Here is a 12,496-nt window from a genome sequence, read left to right as displayed (position 1 = left end):
GTCCGTGTGAAGCTTTTGCCTCAAGAGGAATAAAGACTGGAACTGCTAAGAAATACATTTGTTTTCAGGATACCTTATTCAAAACTCCTGCACAGAAAGTATCTCACACTCATATTTTTTTAAAGCATATTTTCAAATTTGAGTTGTTATAGAGAACTCCACCATAATGATGGTGAGACTTCTATTGCATGTACCAGCGCTCCCTCCGGGGGCGATTGTAGCATTTTTGGGTCCCAGGAATATTTGAAGGGGCATGTCCCCCCACAACGCCCCAATGAATGTTATAATGATATGGTGTTTTTCTGTCCCTGCATTATAAATGGTTGATTGTAACGTCCCTCCCACGTCCGAGTAGATCCAAGGACCCACGGGTGTGAAAGAATGAGAGATCTGTTAACCACTTTGCTAACAATGGGGCGTTTCTGGAAAAATAGGGGTTTCACTTGAAGGGAGAACATCTGTTACTGGCCGTTCAAACAAGGACAACAGACCAATTTCCATGTTTGTAATCACTTTATTGGTATGAGGTGTTATCGGCAGGACTTATAACTTGGCGTTCACGTGGATGGCAAGAAATGGATCTTCAGCCGTGGTGGGGATCAGGAAGTGAGCGGAGCCATCGCTGGCCACGCTGATCTGTTTGCTGGTGCAACGGGTTCCCTCCTTCTGTCCTGAGATGACATCACAGTAGGTACCTGCTGGGAGGCCGGTCATCAAAGTGACGTCCATGTTCCTACAAGAACGGGGTTAGTTCAGTGAGCTTCTGGGTGAAGTTGCATATCTGTCCATCTCCGCACACAATGGAAATAACATGGTAGAGCAGTCATTTTGATAACAGAACAAACAGAACTCAATAGACTGAAGCAGAGGTGTGTCCCCCAACCACACAGACAAAGGAAGACCACCCCCGCCCAACCACACAGGCAAAGGCAACCCCCCAACCACACAGACAAAGGAAGACCATCCCCACCCAACCACACAGGCAAAGGCAGCCCCCCAACCACACAGACAAAGGAAGACCACCCCCGCCCAACCACACAGACAAAGGCAGCCCCCCACCCCAACCACACAGGCAAAGGAAGACCAACCCCACCCAACCACATGGGCAAAGGCAGCCCCCCACCCCAACCACACAGGCAAAGGAAGACCAACCCCACCCAACCACATGGGCAAAGGCAACCCCCCACCCCAACCACACAGGCAAAGGAAGACCAACCCCACCCAACCACACAGGCAGCCCCCCACCCCCGCCCATCCACACAGACAAAGACTGACCCCCCCAACCAAATATTAAGAAGCAGACCACCCGAATCATACAGGCAAAGGCAGACCACCCAACCACACAGGCAAAGGCAGACACCCACCCCCCCACGCATAATCGCAAACGCGGACCCTCCCCCCCAACCACACAGGTAAAGGCAGAACCCCAGACACACCAGCAAAGGCTGAACCCCAAATACACAGGCAGCAAGACCCCAAATACACAGGGATATACACTCACGAGTTGTCATTGTTGAAGACAATAAACCCTTTGCTTCCACGTCCAAAAGCAATTTGGTTTCCTGTGTTATTCCACCAGTTGGCAACGGCCTCACCATCAACCGCATTACGGAAGAGAACCATGTTCCTGGAAAGGCAGCAACACGCTAAGCAGAACTAGAGATCTCAGGGACCACTGGCAGCAACACGCTAAGCAGAACTAGAGATCTCAGGGACCACTGGCAGCAGTGGCAGAATACGTATATTCATGCAATGCCACAAAAAGTGCAGAAATACAGAGTTAGGAGATGTGGACTAGCTGTAATTCCACATCTTGTGTGATTATGGCCCATATTAGATAAACAGTGCTATCCTATAAGGCCCCTTACAGCCCATTCAGTTGAATAGGCCACAACTAGGTCGATTTAGCGGAATCGGACATTTGGTCATGGCCGTCTCCCGCGACCAAGCCTCCGCAGGCGTTTGAGCGCCAAGGGACCCTTCGCCGCAGCTGTCCCACCGCTGGACACTCGGGAGCCGGCCGTTTCACCAAAGTTAATTGATGTGGTTTTAGCTGTTGGGATAGGGGGTTAAGGATAGGGGTTTTCGGGTTCTGGATTAGGGTAAAGGTTTTAGGTTTTTAGGGTAAAGGTTTTTAGGGTGGGAATTAGGGTGATAAGAATTTTAAGGCAGGGAGTTAGGGTAAAGGGTTAAAGTGTAGGATAGGGGATTAGGGTTACGGTTTAAAGTTTTTAGGCTTGGGGAATAGGGTAAAGGGCTAAATTTTAGGATAGAGCATTAGGGTAAAGGGTTAAAATTTAGTATGGGGATTAGGGTAAAGGGTTAAGGTTTTTAGGGTAGGGGATTAGGGTAAAGGTTTTTAGGGTTAAGGTTTTAAGGGTAGGGGATTAAGGTAAGGGGTTATGGTATACAATAGGGTATTAAGAGAAGGTGTTTAGGGTAGGGGGATTTGTTTTTTTTTAAGGCAGGAGGTTAGGGTAGGGTGTAGCGTTAGTATTAGGGGGGTTTTAGGGTAAGGGTTAAGGCTAGGGATTTACCTTGGCAGCGTAGTGACCGGCGGAGAGATATCCCGGCTACGAAGTAAATGGCGGCTAAACGCCAGCGGAGATTTGGCCGCCACCAAATGTCCTAGCCGCCGATATAGAGTTAGCCAACGACAGCCCGAGTGCAAACTATTTGTTACAGGTTTGAGACTCGGAAAAATAAAGCCACTGATTGAGAGTTAGGCACAAAACACCATTTTGTGTGGTGCGCTGTTATCTAACGACCGGGGCGCGGTAATATAACGACCGATGCGCTGTTATCTAACGACCGGGGCGCGGTAATATAACAACCGGTGCGCGGTTATCTAACGACCGGTGCGCGGTTATCTAACGACCGGTGCACGGTTATCTAACGACCGGAGCGCGGTAATCAAACGACCGGGACGCGGTAATCAAACGACCGGGACGCGGTAATCGAACGACCAGGACGCGGTAATCGAACGACCGGGGCGCGGTAATCGAACGACCGGGGCGCGGTAATCGAATGACAGGGGCACGGTAATCGAACGACCGGGGCGCGGTAATCGAACGACCAGGGGGGGGGGCGGTAATCTAACGACCGGGGGGTGCTAATCTAATAATCTAATGACCGGGGCACAGTAATCTAACCACCGGGGCGCGGTAATCTAACCACTGTGGGGGGGTAATCTAACGACCGGGGCGCGGTAATCTAACGACCGGGGCGAGGTAATCTAACGACCGGGGCGAGGTAATCTAACGACCGGGGCGAGGTAATCTAACGACCGGGTGCTGTTATCTAACTACCGGGTGCGGTTATCTAACTACCGAGGGAGGGCGCGGTTATCTAATGACCGAAGGGGGGTGCGGTAATCTAGCGACCGGGGAGCGATAATCTAATAATCTTACGACCGGGGCACAGTAATCTAACCACCGGGGCGCGGTAATCTAACGACTGGGGGGGGTAATCTAACGACCAGGGCGCGGTAATCTAACGACCGAGGCGGGGTAATGTAACGACCAGGGGGCGGTAATCTAACGACCAGGGGGCTGTAATCCAATGACCGGGCGCGGATATCTAACGACCAGGGGGGGTAATCTAACGACCAGGGGGGGTAATCTAACGACCAGGGGGGGGGGGTAATCTAATGACCGGGTTGGGGGGTAATCTAACAATGGGGGGCGGTAATCTAACGATGGGGGGCGGCTTGTCTTTGAGTAATTTATTTAAACTAGCTCAACGTGGCTTTGACGTGTTAAATTGCGGCCAGGTTAGAGTCGGATTAATGTGTGCGCACAGATGTAGGATTGCACAAAACTACAAAATTACACATGGGCCCCAATCTAAGACCTCATTGTAATGGGACGCACCTGCTGATTCTTCAATGTGAAGACCTCAAAAGTCTTCTTTTCAAGTGGATCACTTTCAAATCTTAGCCATAGCTTTCAGCAAGAATAACTACACACCACAGCATGCGGCGGTCTGGAGGAGAAGAAGGTTTCCTACCGAGTGTGATGCTGCCTCCATGGACCTGCGGTCTCAAACCATCTACAAGGTGTGTGAGTGTGTGTGTGTGTGTGTGTGTGTGTGTGTGTGTGTGTGTGTGTGTATGTGTGTGTGTATGTGGGTGTATGTGTGGGTGTATGTGTTTGTATGAGTGTGTATGTGTATATGTGTATGTGTATATGTGTGTGTGTGTGTGTATGTGTGTGTATGTATATCTTTACACCATAGATAGTAAACAGGACATAATGTAGGTTCTTACATTATCTCCCGCCATCTGTGTTCACACACCCAGTCATTGCCGCAGGTACTGTCGGCATTAATGGTGACCGCCTTGGTTGATCCATCGGAGTTGCTTGGTGGTCCAATCCAGTCATTGACATCCTGGACAAACAGAACCATTTACAGATTAATGGCCCTTGCCAGTGCTAAGTGATATGGGGGACACGTGGAGTGTCCGATACTGATCTATGAAGCTGCAGCGTTGGTCACATACTTCTTGCCTCTCCGATGCTACATGGTAGATTGTCAGATCCCTTGGTCAGGTGTTTCCTATGTTCCTATTCCACTTTGAACAGTACTTTTTTTAATCTGGTAACCGACACCATCCCTTCCCCATAGAAGAGGCTTTACAATTGATGTTTGGAAGAGGATGGTATTGGGGGGGGGGGGTAGGTAGGGGAGTACAATGAGGTGTCTGGGATTATTGGTAATCCAGTTCATGGCGCATTTGCATTGAAGTAAAGAAAGTTAATGGTACAATGTATTTATACCGGATAATTAAACCACTATCCCTTACCCCAGGTGTAAGGAGAATAAGAATTGATCTTAATTCTGATGGCGTAGCTGTACAATATCAGGCATATAATGAGTTAACTTTTCTTGCATTTACTAAAATGTCTAGGATGGCTGAAATTGTGTCAAATAACTACAAAAACGGATGTCTAAGTCTGGAATATGCTAGATTCCACAAAAGTTGTGTGTTTATAGTTTCGATAGGCACCAGCGGCCCCCCAGTTCATTGGCTTTGTTTTCTGAATTCAAGATATATATATATCTCTCTCTCAAAAGAGCAGCCTGAGGTTCCTAGCAAGTTCAGTCAGTATTGCGTGATGCGTGCGCCTCAGGGAATAACTTCCCTTTACTGGCAATTGGCGTATGAGCTACTCCACCACCGTAGCTCAGTGAGACCACAGTTAGGGTCACGTGGTCTAACTGAGCTACGGTGGTGGAGTAGCTCATACGCCAATTGCCAGTAAGGGGAAGTTATTCCCTGAGGCGCACGCATCACGCAATACTGACTGAACCTGCTAGGAACCACAGGCTGCTCTTTCGGGTTGCCGGAGGGATGATCTACCGAGTGACACCAGCAGCAGTGAGGCCTGATGTGACGGAGCAAGCGGTCGGCGATCAGGCTACACGTTGGCGCATGGGCTTCCCATACAATGCTTTATTTGCATTGACAAATTGTGAGTGAGCATTTGTTAATGATATTAAAACTTTGATATTGGATTTCACACAAGGATCGGGCGCTTCTCCTCTTTTGTTTCCTATAGATATTGCTGAGAGGTTGTTGACCGTAAGGAAGAAGCAGCCCGGACATTCTTATATCCTTACCAGGTTTAACCCATCATTGGGTGAAAGAACATTTTTGCCATTTTTATTTTTTCATTGGTTTTATATTTTTTATTACATTTTTTTATTGTATTTTGCATATTTTTATTTTTTCATATAATTTTTACACTCACATTCTATTATACTTTCACCATCAGAGTCCTTACACCACAATTATCCTGTATATATTAATCATTACAGGGCATCTGTGTTGACTATTTTTGGTGATTTGTTTGTTACTGGGAGTCTGCTGTGTGGCTGGTTACTATCATAGGCGCTGTCTAATTATATATATTCAATATATATATATGTATATTCCCCTCTCCTGTTTGCTCACACTTCAGCGCAGTGTAAGATGAGCTCAGAGGTTAATTGTTTTAGTGAGTGTGTTGCCCCCCCACCTGCTCAGGAGATATTGGTATATAAGTTTGGTTTGGAAGGAGGGAGGGAGGAACCTCGCTTGTGAACAAGGACACCGGTCATGTCATGCCGTGGGTCCAGGAATATGAACTCTAATCGCCAGGCACCTGTGCAAGGTGTGAGGGTTCTCTGGTGAAACCGTTTGCATGTGATATCCTGACGTCTAAGGCTGCGCTTAAAGTGCCGGCGACAGCGACGTGACGTTGTGTCAAAACAAATTAATTGCAGCCATCGTGTGCGCTTATATCAAGCGTGACGCGACGGAGCGACAGCTTGGTCGTAATCGCTGGAAATCATCTCAATTTGATTTTTTTCAGCGACCGCAGCCTGACGTCACCGTCGCTATAAGCGTAGGCTAATACTGCCCGCAGCCTGACGTCGCCAGCGCTATAAGCGTAGGCTAATACTGTCCGCAGCCTGACATCGCCGGCGCTATAAGCGTAGGCTAATACTGTCCGCAGCCTGACGTCGCCGGCGCTATAAGCGTAGGCTAATACTGTCCGCAGCCTGACGTCGCCGGCGCTATAAGCGTAGGCTAATACTGTCCGCAGCCTGACGTCGCCGGCGCTATAAGCGTAGCCTAATACTGTCCGCAGCTAAGTATTTCAATAAACTATTCTTTATTATCAGTTGTAGTTGGTGTGTTCTTGTTTGTTTGGGAGTGAGATCAGCAGTCCGAACCTAAACATTATAGTCTGTCAGAGAAAAGGTATTTCCCTGTCAGTACGCCAGGTAAGCCTCGTATTCAATGTAACAGACGTCCTACTTTCTACCACCCTTTACCTGCGCTAATAATCATGTGCGGACGGAGGAAAGCATCCAGCACATCGTCTTGCAAAAAAGTGATTTAGCAATAAACACTACCAACGTTTCGACTGCATAAGCATTCTTAATCATGTGGAGGCCTTGAATACAGCCATGTAAACATGTGCTTAAATATGCATGCTATATGGATGTGTGCTTGGACATACATGTGTGCGTATGTACGTACCTACACACAGACGCACACAGACACACACATGTGTGCCTGAGCAGTAATCATGGGAGTATAGTTCTGTGATATCTGTTACTGAAGATACTTTAGACTGTTAGAAGAAGCTTCATGCGGTTAGAGTATGTGGAGTCATACTCTGGAGTGACCCATGATGCAACTTGCTATTCCAGAAAGATGAAATCACATTTTCCTGTCTATAACCAACCCGATGAAAAAAAAAGAAATATAATGGCCAGGATCTCACCTTCCCGTCCACAAAGTTCCTTGTCCAGCGGTAACTTGACATCACGCGTGTGAACCCATAGGGATGTGCAAGCATGAAGCCCACTCCCATTTTGTACAGACTGCAGAAAGACAGAAGGACACGATAGAACCAGAGCTGAAGGGGAGCAAGTACGGCTCTGTTACAGACTTCAGCCCATTAAAGAGCATCAAAGAAGGTCAGGGTGGAACCATTACAGAGCGTAAAAGGTCAGGACAGAACCATTACCGAGCATCAAAGAAGGTCAGGACGGGACCGTTACCAAGCATCAACAGTCAGGACGGGACCGTTACCAAGCATCAACAGTCAGGACAGGACCATTACCGAGCATCAAAGAAGGTCAGGGTGGAACCATTAGCAAGTGTCAAAGAAGGTCAGGACGGGACCGTTACCAAGCATCAACAGTCAGGACAGGACCATTACCGAGCATCAAAGAAGGTCAGGATAGAGGATCCGCCAGCGCCGTGCCCTCTCTGGTTGTCGTGATTGTCTACAAACACCAAGGCCTTGTCTGTGGGCATGAACCCCCAGCCTTCTCCCCAGTTCCTAGTGAGAGGAGACAGCAGTAAGAACAAGCTTTCTATCTGCACATGTGCACTATACACACATCTCTCCTGACGTGGAGTAGGAGGGAAGAACTATAAACATCTCAGAGCACGGACTTGTGCACTTACCAGGGCACAGACTTGTGCACTTACCAGAGCACGGACTGGTGCACTTACCAGGGCACAGACTTGTGCACTTACCAGGGCACGGACTTGTGCACTAACCAGGGCACAGATTTGTGCACTAAACAGGGCACGGACTTGTGCACTAACCAGGGCACGGACGTGTGCACTAACCAGGGCACGGACTTGTGCACTAACCAGGGCACGGACTTGTGCACTAACCAGGGCATGGACTTGTGCACTAACCAGGGCATGGACTTGTGCACTAACCAGGGCACGGACTTGTGCACTAACCAAGGCACGGACTTGTGCCCTAACCAGGGCATGGACTTGTGCACTAACCAGGGCACGGGCTTGTGCACTTACCAGGGCACGGACTTGTGCACTAACCAGGGCATGGACTTGTGCACTAACCAGGGCATGGACTTGTGCACTAACCAGGGCACGGACTTGTGCACTAACCAGGGCACGGACTTGTGCACTAACCAGGGCACGGACTTGTGCACTAACCAGGGCACGGACTTGTGCACTAACCAGGGCACGGACTTGTGCACTTACCAGGGCATGTACTTGTGCACTAACCAAGGCATGGACTTGTGCACTAACCAGGGTACGGACTTGTGCACTTACCAGGGCACGGACTTGTGCACTAACCAGGGCACGGACTGGTGCACTTACCAGAGCACGGACTGGTGCACTTACCAGGGCACAGACTTGTGCACTTACCAGGGCACGGACTTGTGCACTAACCAGGGCACAGATTTGTGCACTAAACAGGGCACGGACTTGTGCACTAACCAGGGCACGGACGTGTGCACTTACCAGGGCACGGACTTGTGCACTAACCAGGGCACAGATTTGTGCACTAAACAGGGCACGGACTTGTGCACTAACCAGGGCACGGACGTGTGCACTAACCAGGGCACGGACTTGTGCACTAACCAGGGCACGGACTTGTGCACTAACCAGGGCACAGACTTGTGCACTTACCAGAGCACGGACTGGTGCACTTACCAGGGCACAGACTTGTGCACTTACCAGGGCACGGACTTGTGCACTAACCAGGGCACAGATTTGTGCACTAAACAGGGCACGGACTTGTGCACTAACCAGGGCACGGACGTGTGCACTAACCAGGGCACGGACTTGTGCACTAACCAGGGCACGGACTTGTGCACTAACCAGGGCATGGACTTGTGCACTAACCAGGGCATGGACTTGTGCACTAACCAGGGCACGGGCTTGTGCACTTACCAGGGCACGGACTTGTGCACTAACCAGGGCATGGACTTGTGCACTAACCAGGGCATGGACTTGTGCACTAACCAGGGCACGGACTTGTGCACTAACCAGGGCACGGACTTGTGCACTAACCAGGGCACGGACTTGTGCACTAACCAGGGCACGGACTTGTGCACTAACCAGGGCACGGACTTGTGCACTTACCAGGGCATGTACTTGTGCACTAACCAAGGCATGGACTTGTGCACTAACCAGGGTACGGACTTGTGCACTTACCAGGGCACGGACTTGTGCACTAACCAGGGCACGGACTGGTGCACTTACCAGAGCACGGACTGGTGCACTTACCAGGGCACAGACTTGTGCACTTACCAGGGCACGGACTTGTGCACTAACCAGGGCACAGATTTGTGCACTAAACAGGGCACGGACTTGTGCACTAACCAGGGCACGGACGTGTGCACTAACCAGGGCACGGACTTGTGCACTAACCAGGGCACGGACTTGTGCACTAACCAGGGCATGGACTTGTGCACTAACCAGGGCATGGACTTGTGCACTAACCAGGGCATGAACTTGTGCACTAACCAGGGCATGGACTTGTGCACTAACCAAGGCACGGACTTGTGCCCTAACCAGGGCATGGACTTGTGCACTAACCAGGGCACAGGCTTGTGCACTTACCAGGGCACGGACTTGTGCACTAACCAGGGCATGGACTTGTGCACTAACCAGGCCATGGACTTGTGCACTAACCAGGGCACGGACTTGTGCACTAACCAGGGCACGGACTTGTGCACTAACCAGGGCACGGACTTGTGCACTAACCAGGGCACGGACTTGTGCACTTACCAGGGCATGTACTTGTGCACTAACCAGGGCATGGACTTGTGCACTAACCAGGGCACAATCAGAGAGGGAAGGACCATATTTGTTTCTATTTTTATTGTAGGAACGGATCTGAAGAAAAGCCTTCAGGGCTTGAAACGTTGTCCCCCTATGTATGACTTAAAGCAGCAGTGAGCAAACTGGGGGGCGCGGGATTTTTGTGCGGGGGGCGCGGACGGTTCCAGAGGCTCTCTGCTCTTCACCGAGGCATTGCAATTAAATGCAAGGGGACCGCGTGAGGCCTCGGCAACCTGTACTTACCGTGATTCAGCCAGCTTCTGCTCACATTGCCATGACAACGCGTGCCAAATGACGCTGCGCAGTCACGTGATGTCACGTCACCCTCGGCGTCATTTGACACCGGGTCACTCGGGAGGAGGGGGGGGGGGCGCGAGCGCAGGGACTAATACATGGGGGGGCGCAGTCAAAATCTTTGCTCACCCCATTATCTCTGTCACCTATACAGTATGTTGTGCTCATGCATAGTGCTGAGCAAGAATGTTATCAACATCACATAATGACATAGTATATGTCTTCGATTTTACGCTCTATGGCCTTTCTGCACCGTACAGGGAGATGGATATACACTGGATATATAGCAGTTCTCCTTTTTAAGAGTTTATCTATATTCTATATTAACATATTACTCTTAATGGAAGGTCGTTCTTATGCTAGTATGTATTTCTAGATGAACCAGTGTTTGTACATACTACTGAGATACGTGTGACTTAAGTGACACGCACTCATTAGCAGACATGATTTATTAGCAGACATGATTTATTAGCAGACATGATTTATTAGCAGACATGATTTATTAGCAGACATGATTTATTAGCAGACATGATTTATTAGCAGACATTGCTAAAAACTATTCAGTGTTTCCCGGAATGTTCTCAGACTTACCAGCTGGACGGACAATCACTATAAACAGTTACAAATTGTCATATTGCCTACAGTCTCTGCTCATCTCCTCCTTAACTCCCTCTCTGGGCTTCTCATCGAGTTCCCCCTACAAAGTTCTCCTCCTTAGGGGGAGTCCCCAGTCTTCACTGTGGCACGCGCGCCCGGTGGGGGGGGGGGGGGGGGCGGCGCGTGCACAGCGCTGCACAGCGATCTGCGGTCTGAGGGAAGGTTTGTGATGGGAGGGGGCGTGATGGTGGGTTTGCGGGTGCGTGGCCATCACGTCCCACGGCTGGTTCGCCCTCATTGGCTGAACCGCCGGCGGGGGCGTGGCCACGCCTCCGTCGCATACACTGAACTCAAATTTCCCTGCCTGCCTGAAAACCTGTCGCGCAGCGCTGGGGAAAGGTGCGCGACAAGGTAGGGACTGGGACCGGCCTGACTGGGGGGGCGGGGCTTGATCGCACAGCGCACGCCGAGGCGTTTGCTGTAGTAGTTAGTGGGACCGGAGCCTTACCTTAATGGCTCTCCCCTCATCTGCTCCCCTCATCTGCTCCTCCCTACATATCCGCGCTGATCTCTCGCTCTGCCCCTGCTGGTCTCCTGCGCTCTGCCCATAACTGTCTCCTTCCCACCCCTTTCACCTCTACTGCTCTGTCCCACCTTAAACCCTCACTGCCCCTTACCTGTGGGACTCCCTCACACTCAGAATACGCCGAGCACCCTCTCTCCCTATCTACTGCACGTATTCCCTCACCTGCTGTCTCTGTAATTCTCCCAACATACCACTTAGATTGTAAGCTCTCCGGGGCAGGGATTTCCTTTCCTGCTGTCTGACTTTGCTGCGCTTATTGTATTATGATTCCTTGTACTGTAAGGTATTTGTAAAGCGCTGAGTACACGGTGGGCCCTATATAAATAAAGATATACATATGAAGATAAAAAAAAAGAACCCGCTAGACGTGTATAAAAAAATATTGTGTGAAATAAAGGAAAATATGAGCTCAAAAATGTATCAAAAATTAAGACGTAGTGATGAGGGGAATGAAAACTAAAAAGGATGCAGCTCTAATGAGGATAAATCCAATCCACAAAATACATCAAAAAGTGCACAATCCAAGGTAGAAAAATGCATAAATCTGGGCTATTTATTATTTTAAAAAAAACAGGGAAATACCAGGTCCCAATAGATCAAGACAAGGTATGACAAACAAATAACAAGAAAATAGCAAAATACAAATTCAGAGGGAATATTAATACCAGTTAAGTGTCCGAAAAACAAGCTGATGAGGAGATATAGGAGAAGAGATATTAATAGCCACTATAGCCTGTAGCCACTTCAAAGTCTCAATTGATAGAAGCTAATAAGGGTAATGCGGCAATTACAGGCATACCCCCGCATTAACGTACGCATATATACATACATACCCCGCATTAACGTACGCATATATACATACATACCCCGCATTAACGTACGCATATATACATACATACCCCCCATTA

At 49.4% G+C, this 12,496-nt stretch overlaps 1 protein-coding gene across 1 annotated transcript in view; it reads right to left on the bottom strand.

Moving 5' to 3' along the window:
- Positions 1–520: 520 nt before the first annotated feature.
- The window catches only part of LOC142503406 (pancreatic alpha-amylase-like), a 28,469-nt gene continuing 16,493 nt past the window's right edge, over positions 521–12,496 (bottom strand). The window contains exons 6-10 of the mRNA XM_075615527.1: positions 7,719–7,841; positions 7,278–7,377; positions 4,268–4,389; positions 1,502–1,627; positions 521–733 (exon numbers count right to left, since the gene is read on the bottom strand). Coding sequence (XP_075471642.1) covers positions 544–733; positions 1,502–1,627; positions 4,268–4,389; positions 7,278–7,377; positions 7,719–7,841 — 661 coding nt within the window. The 3' untranslated portion in view covers positions 521–543. The remainder of the gene's footprint in view (positions 734–1,501; positions 1,628–4,267; positions 4,390–7,277; positions 7,378–7,718; positions 7,842–12,496) is intronic.

This window comes from Ascaphus truei, chromosome 10 (genome assembly GCF_040206685.1).
Source record: "Ascaphus truei isolate aAscTru1 chromosome 10, aAscTru1.hap1, whole genome shotgun sequence".
In the NCBI taxonomy this organism is placed as follows: Eukaryota; Metazoa; Chordata; class Amphibia; order Anura; family Ascaphidae; genus Ascaphus; species Ascaphus truei.
This window is presented reverse-complemented; position numbering and strand designations above follow the sequence as displayed.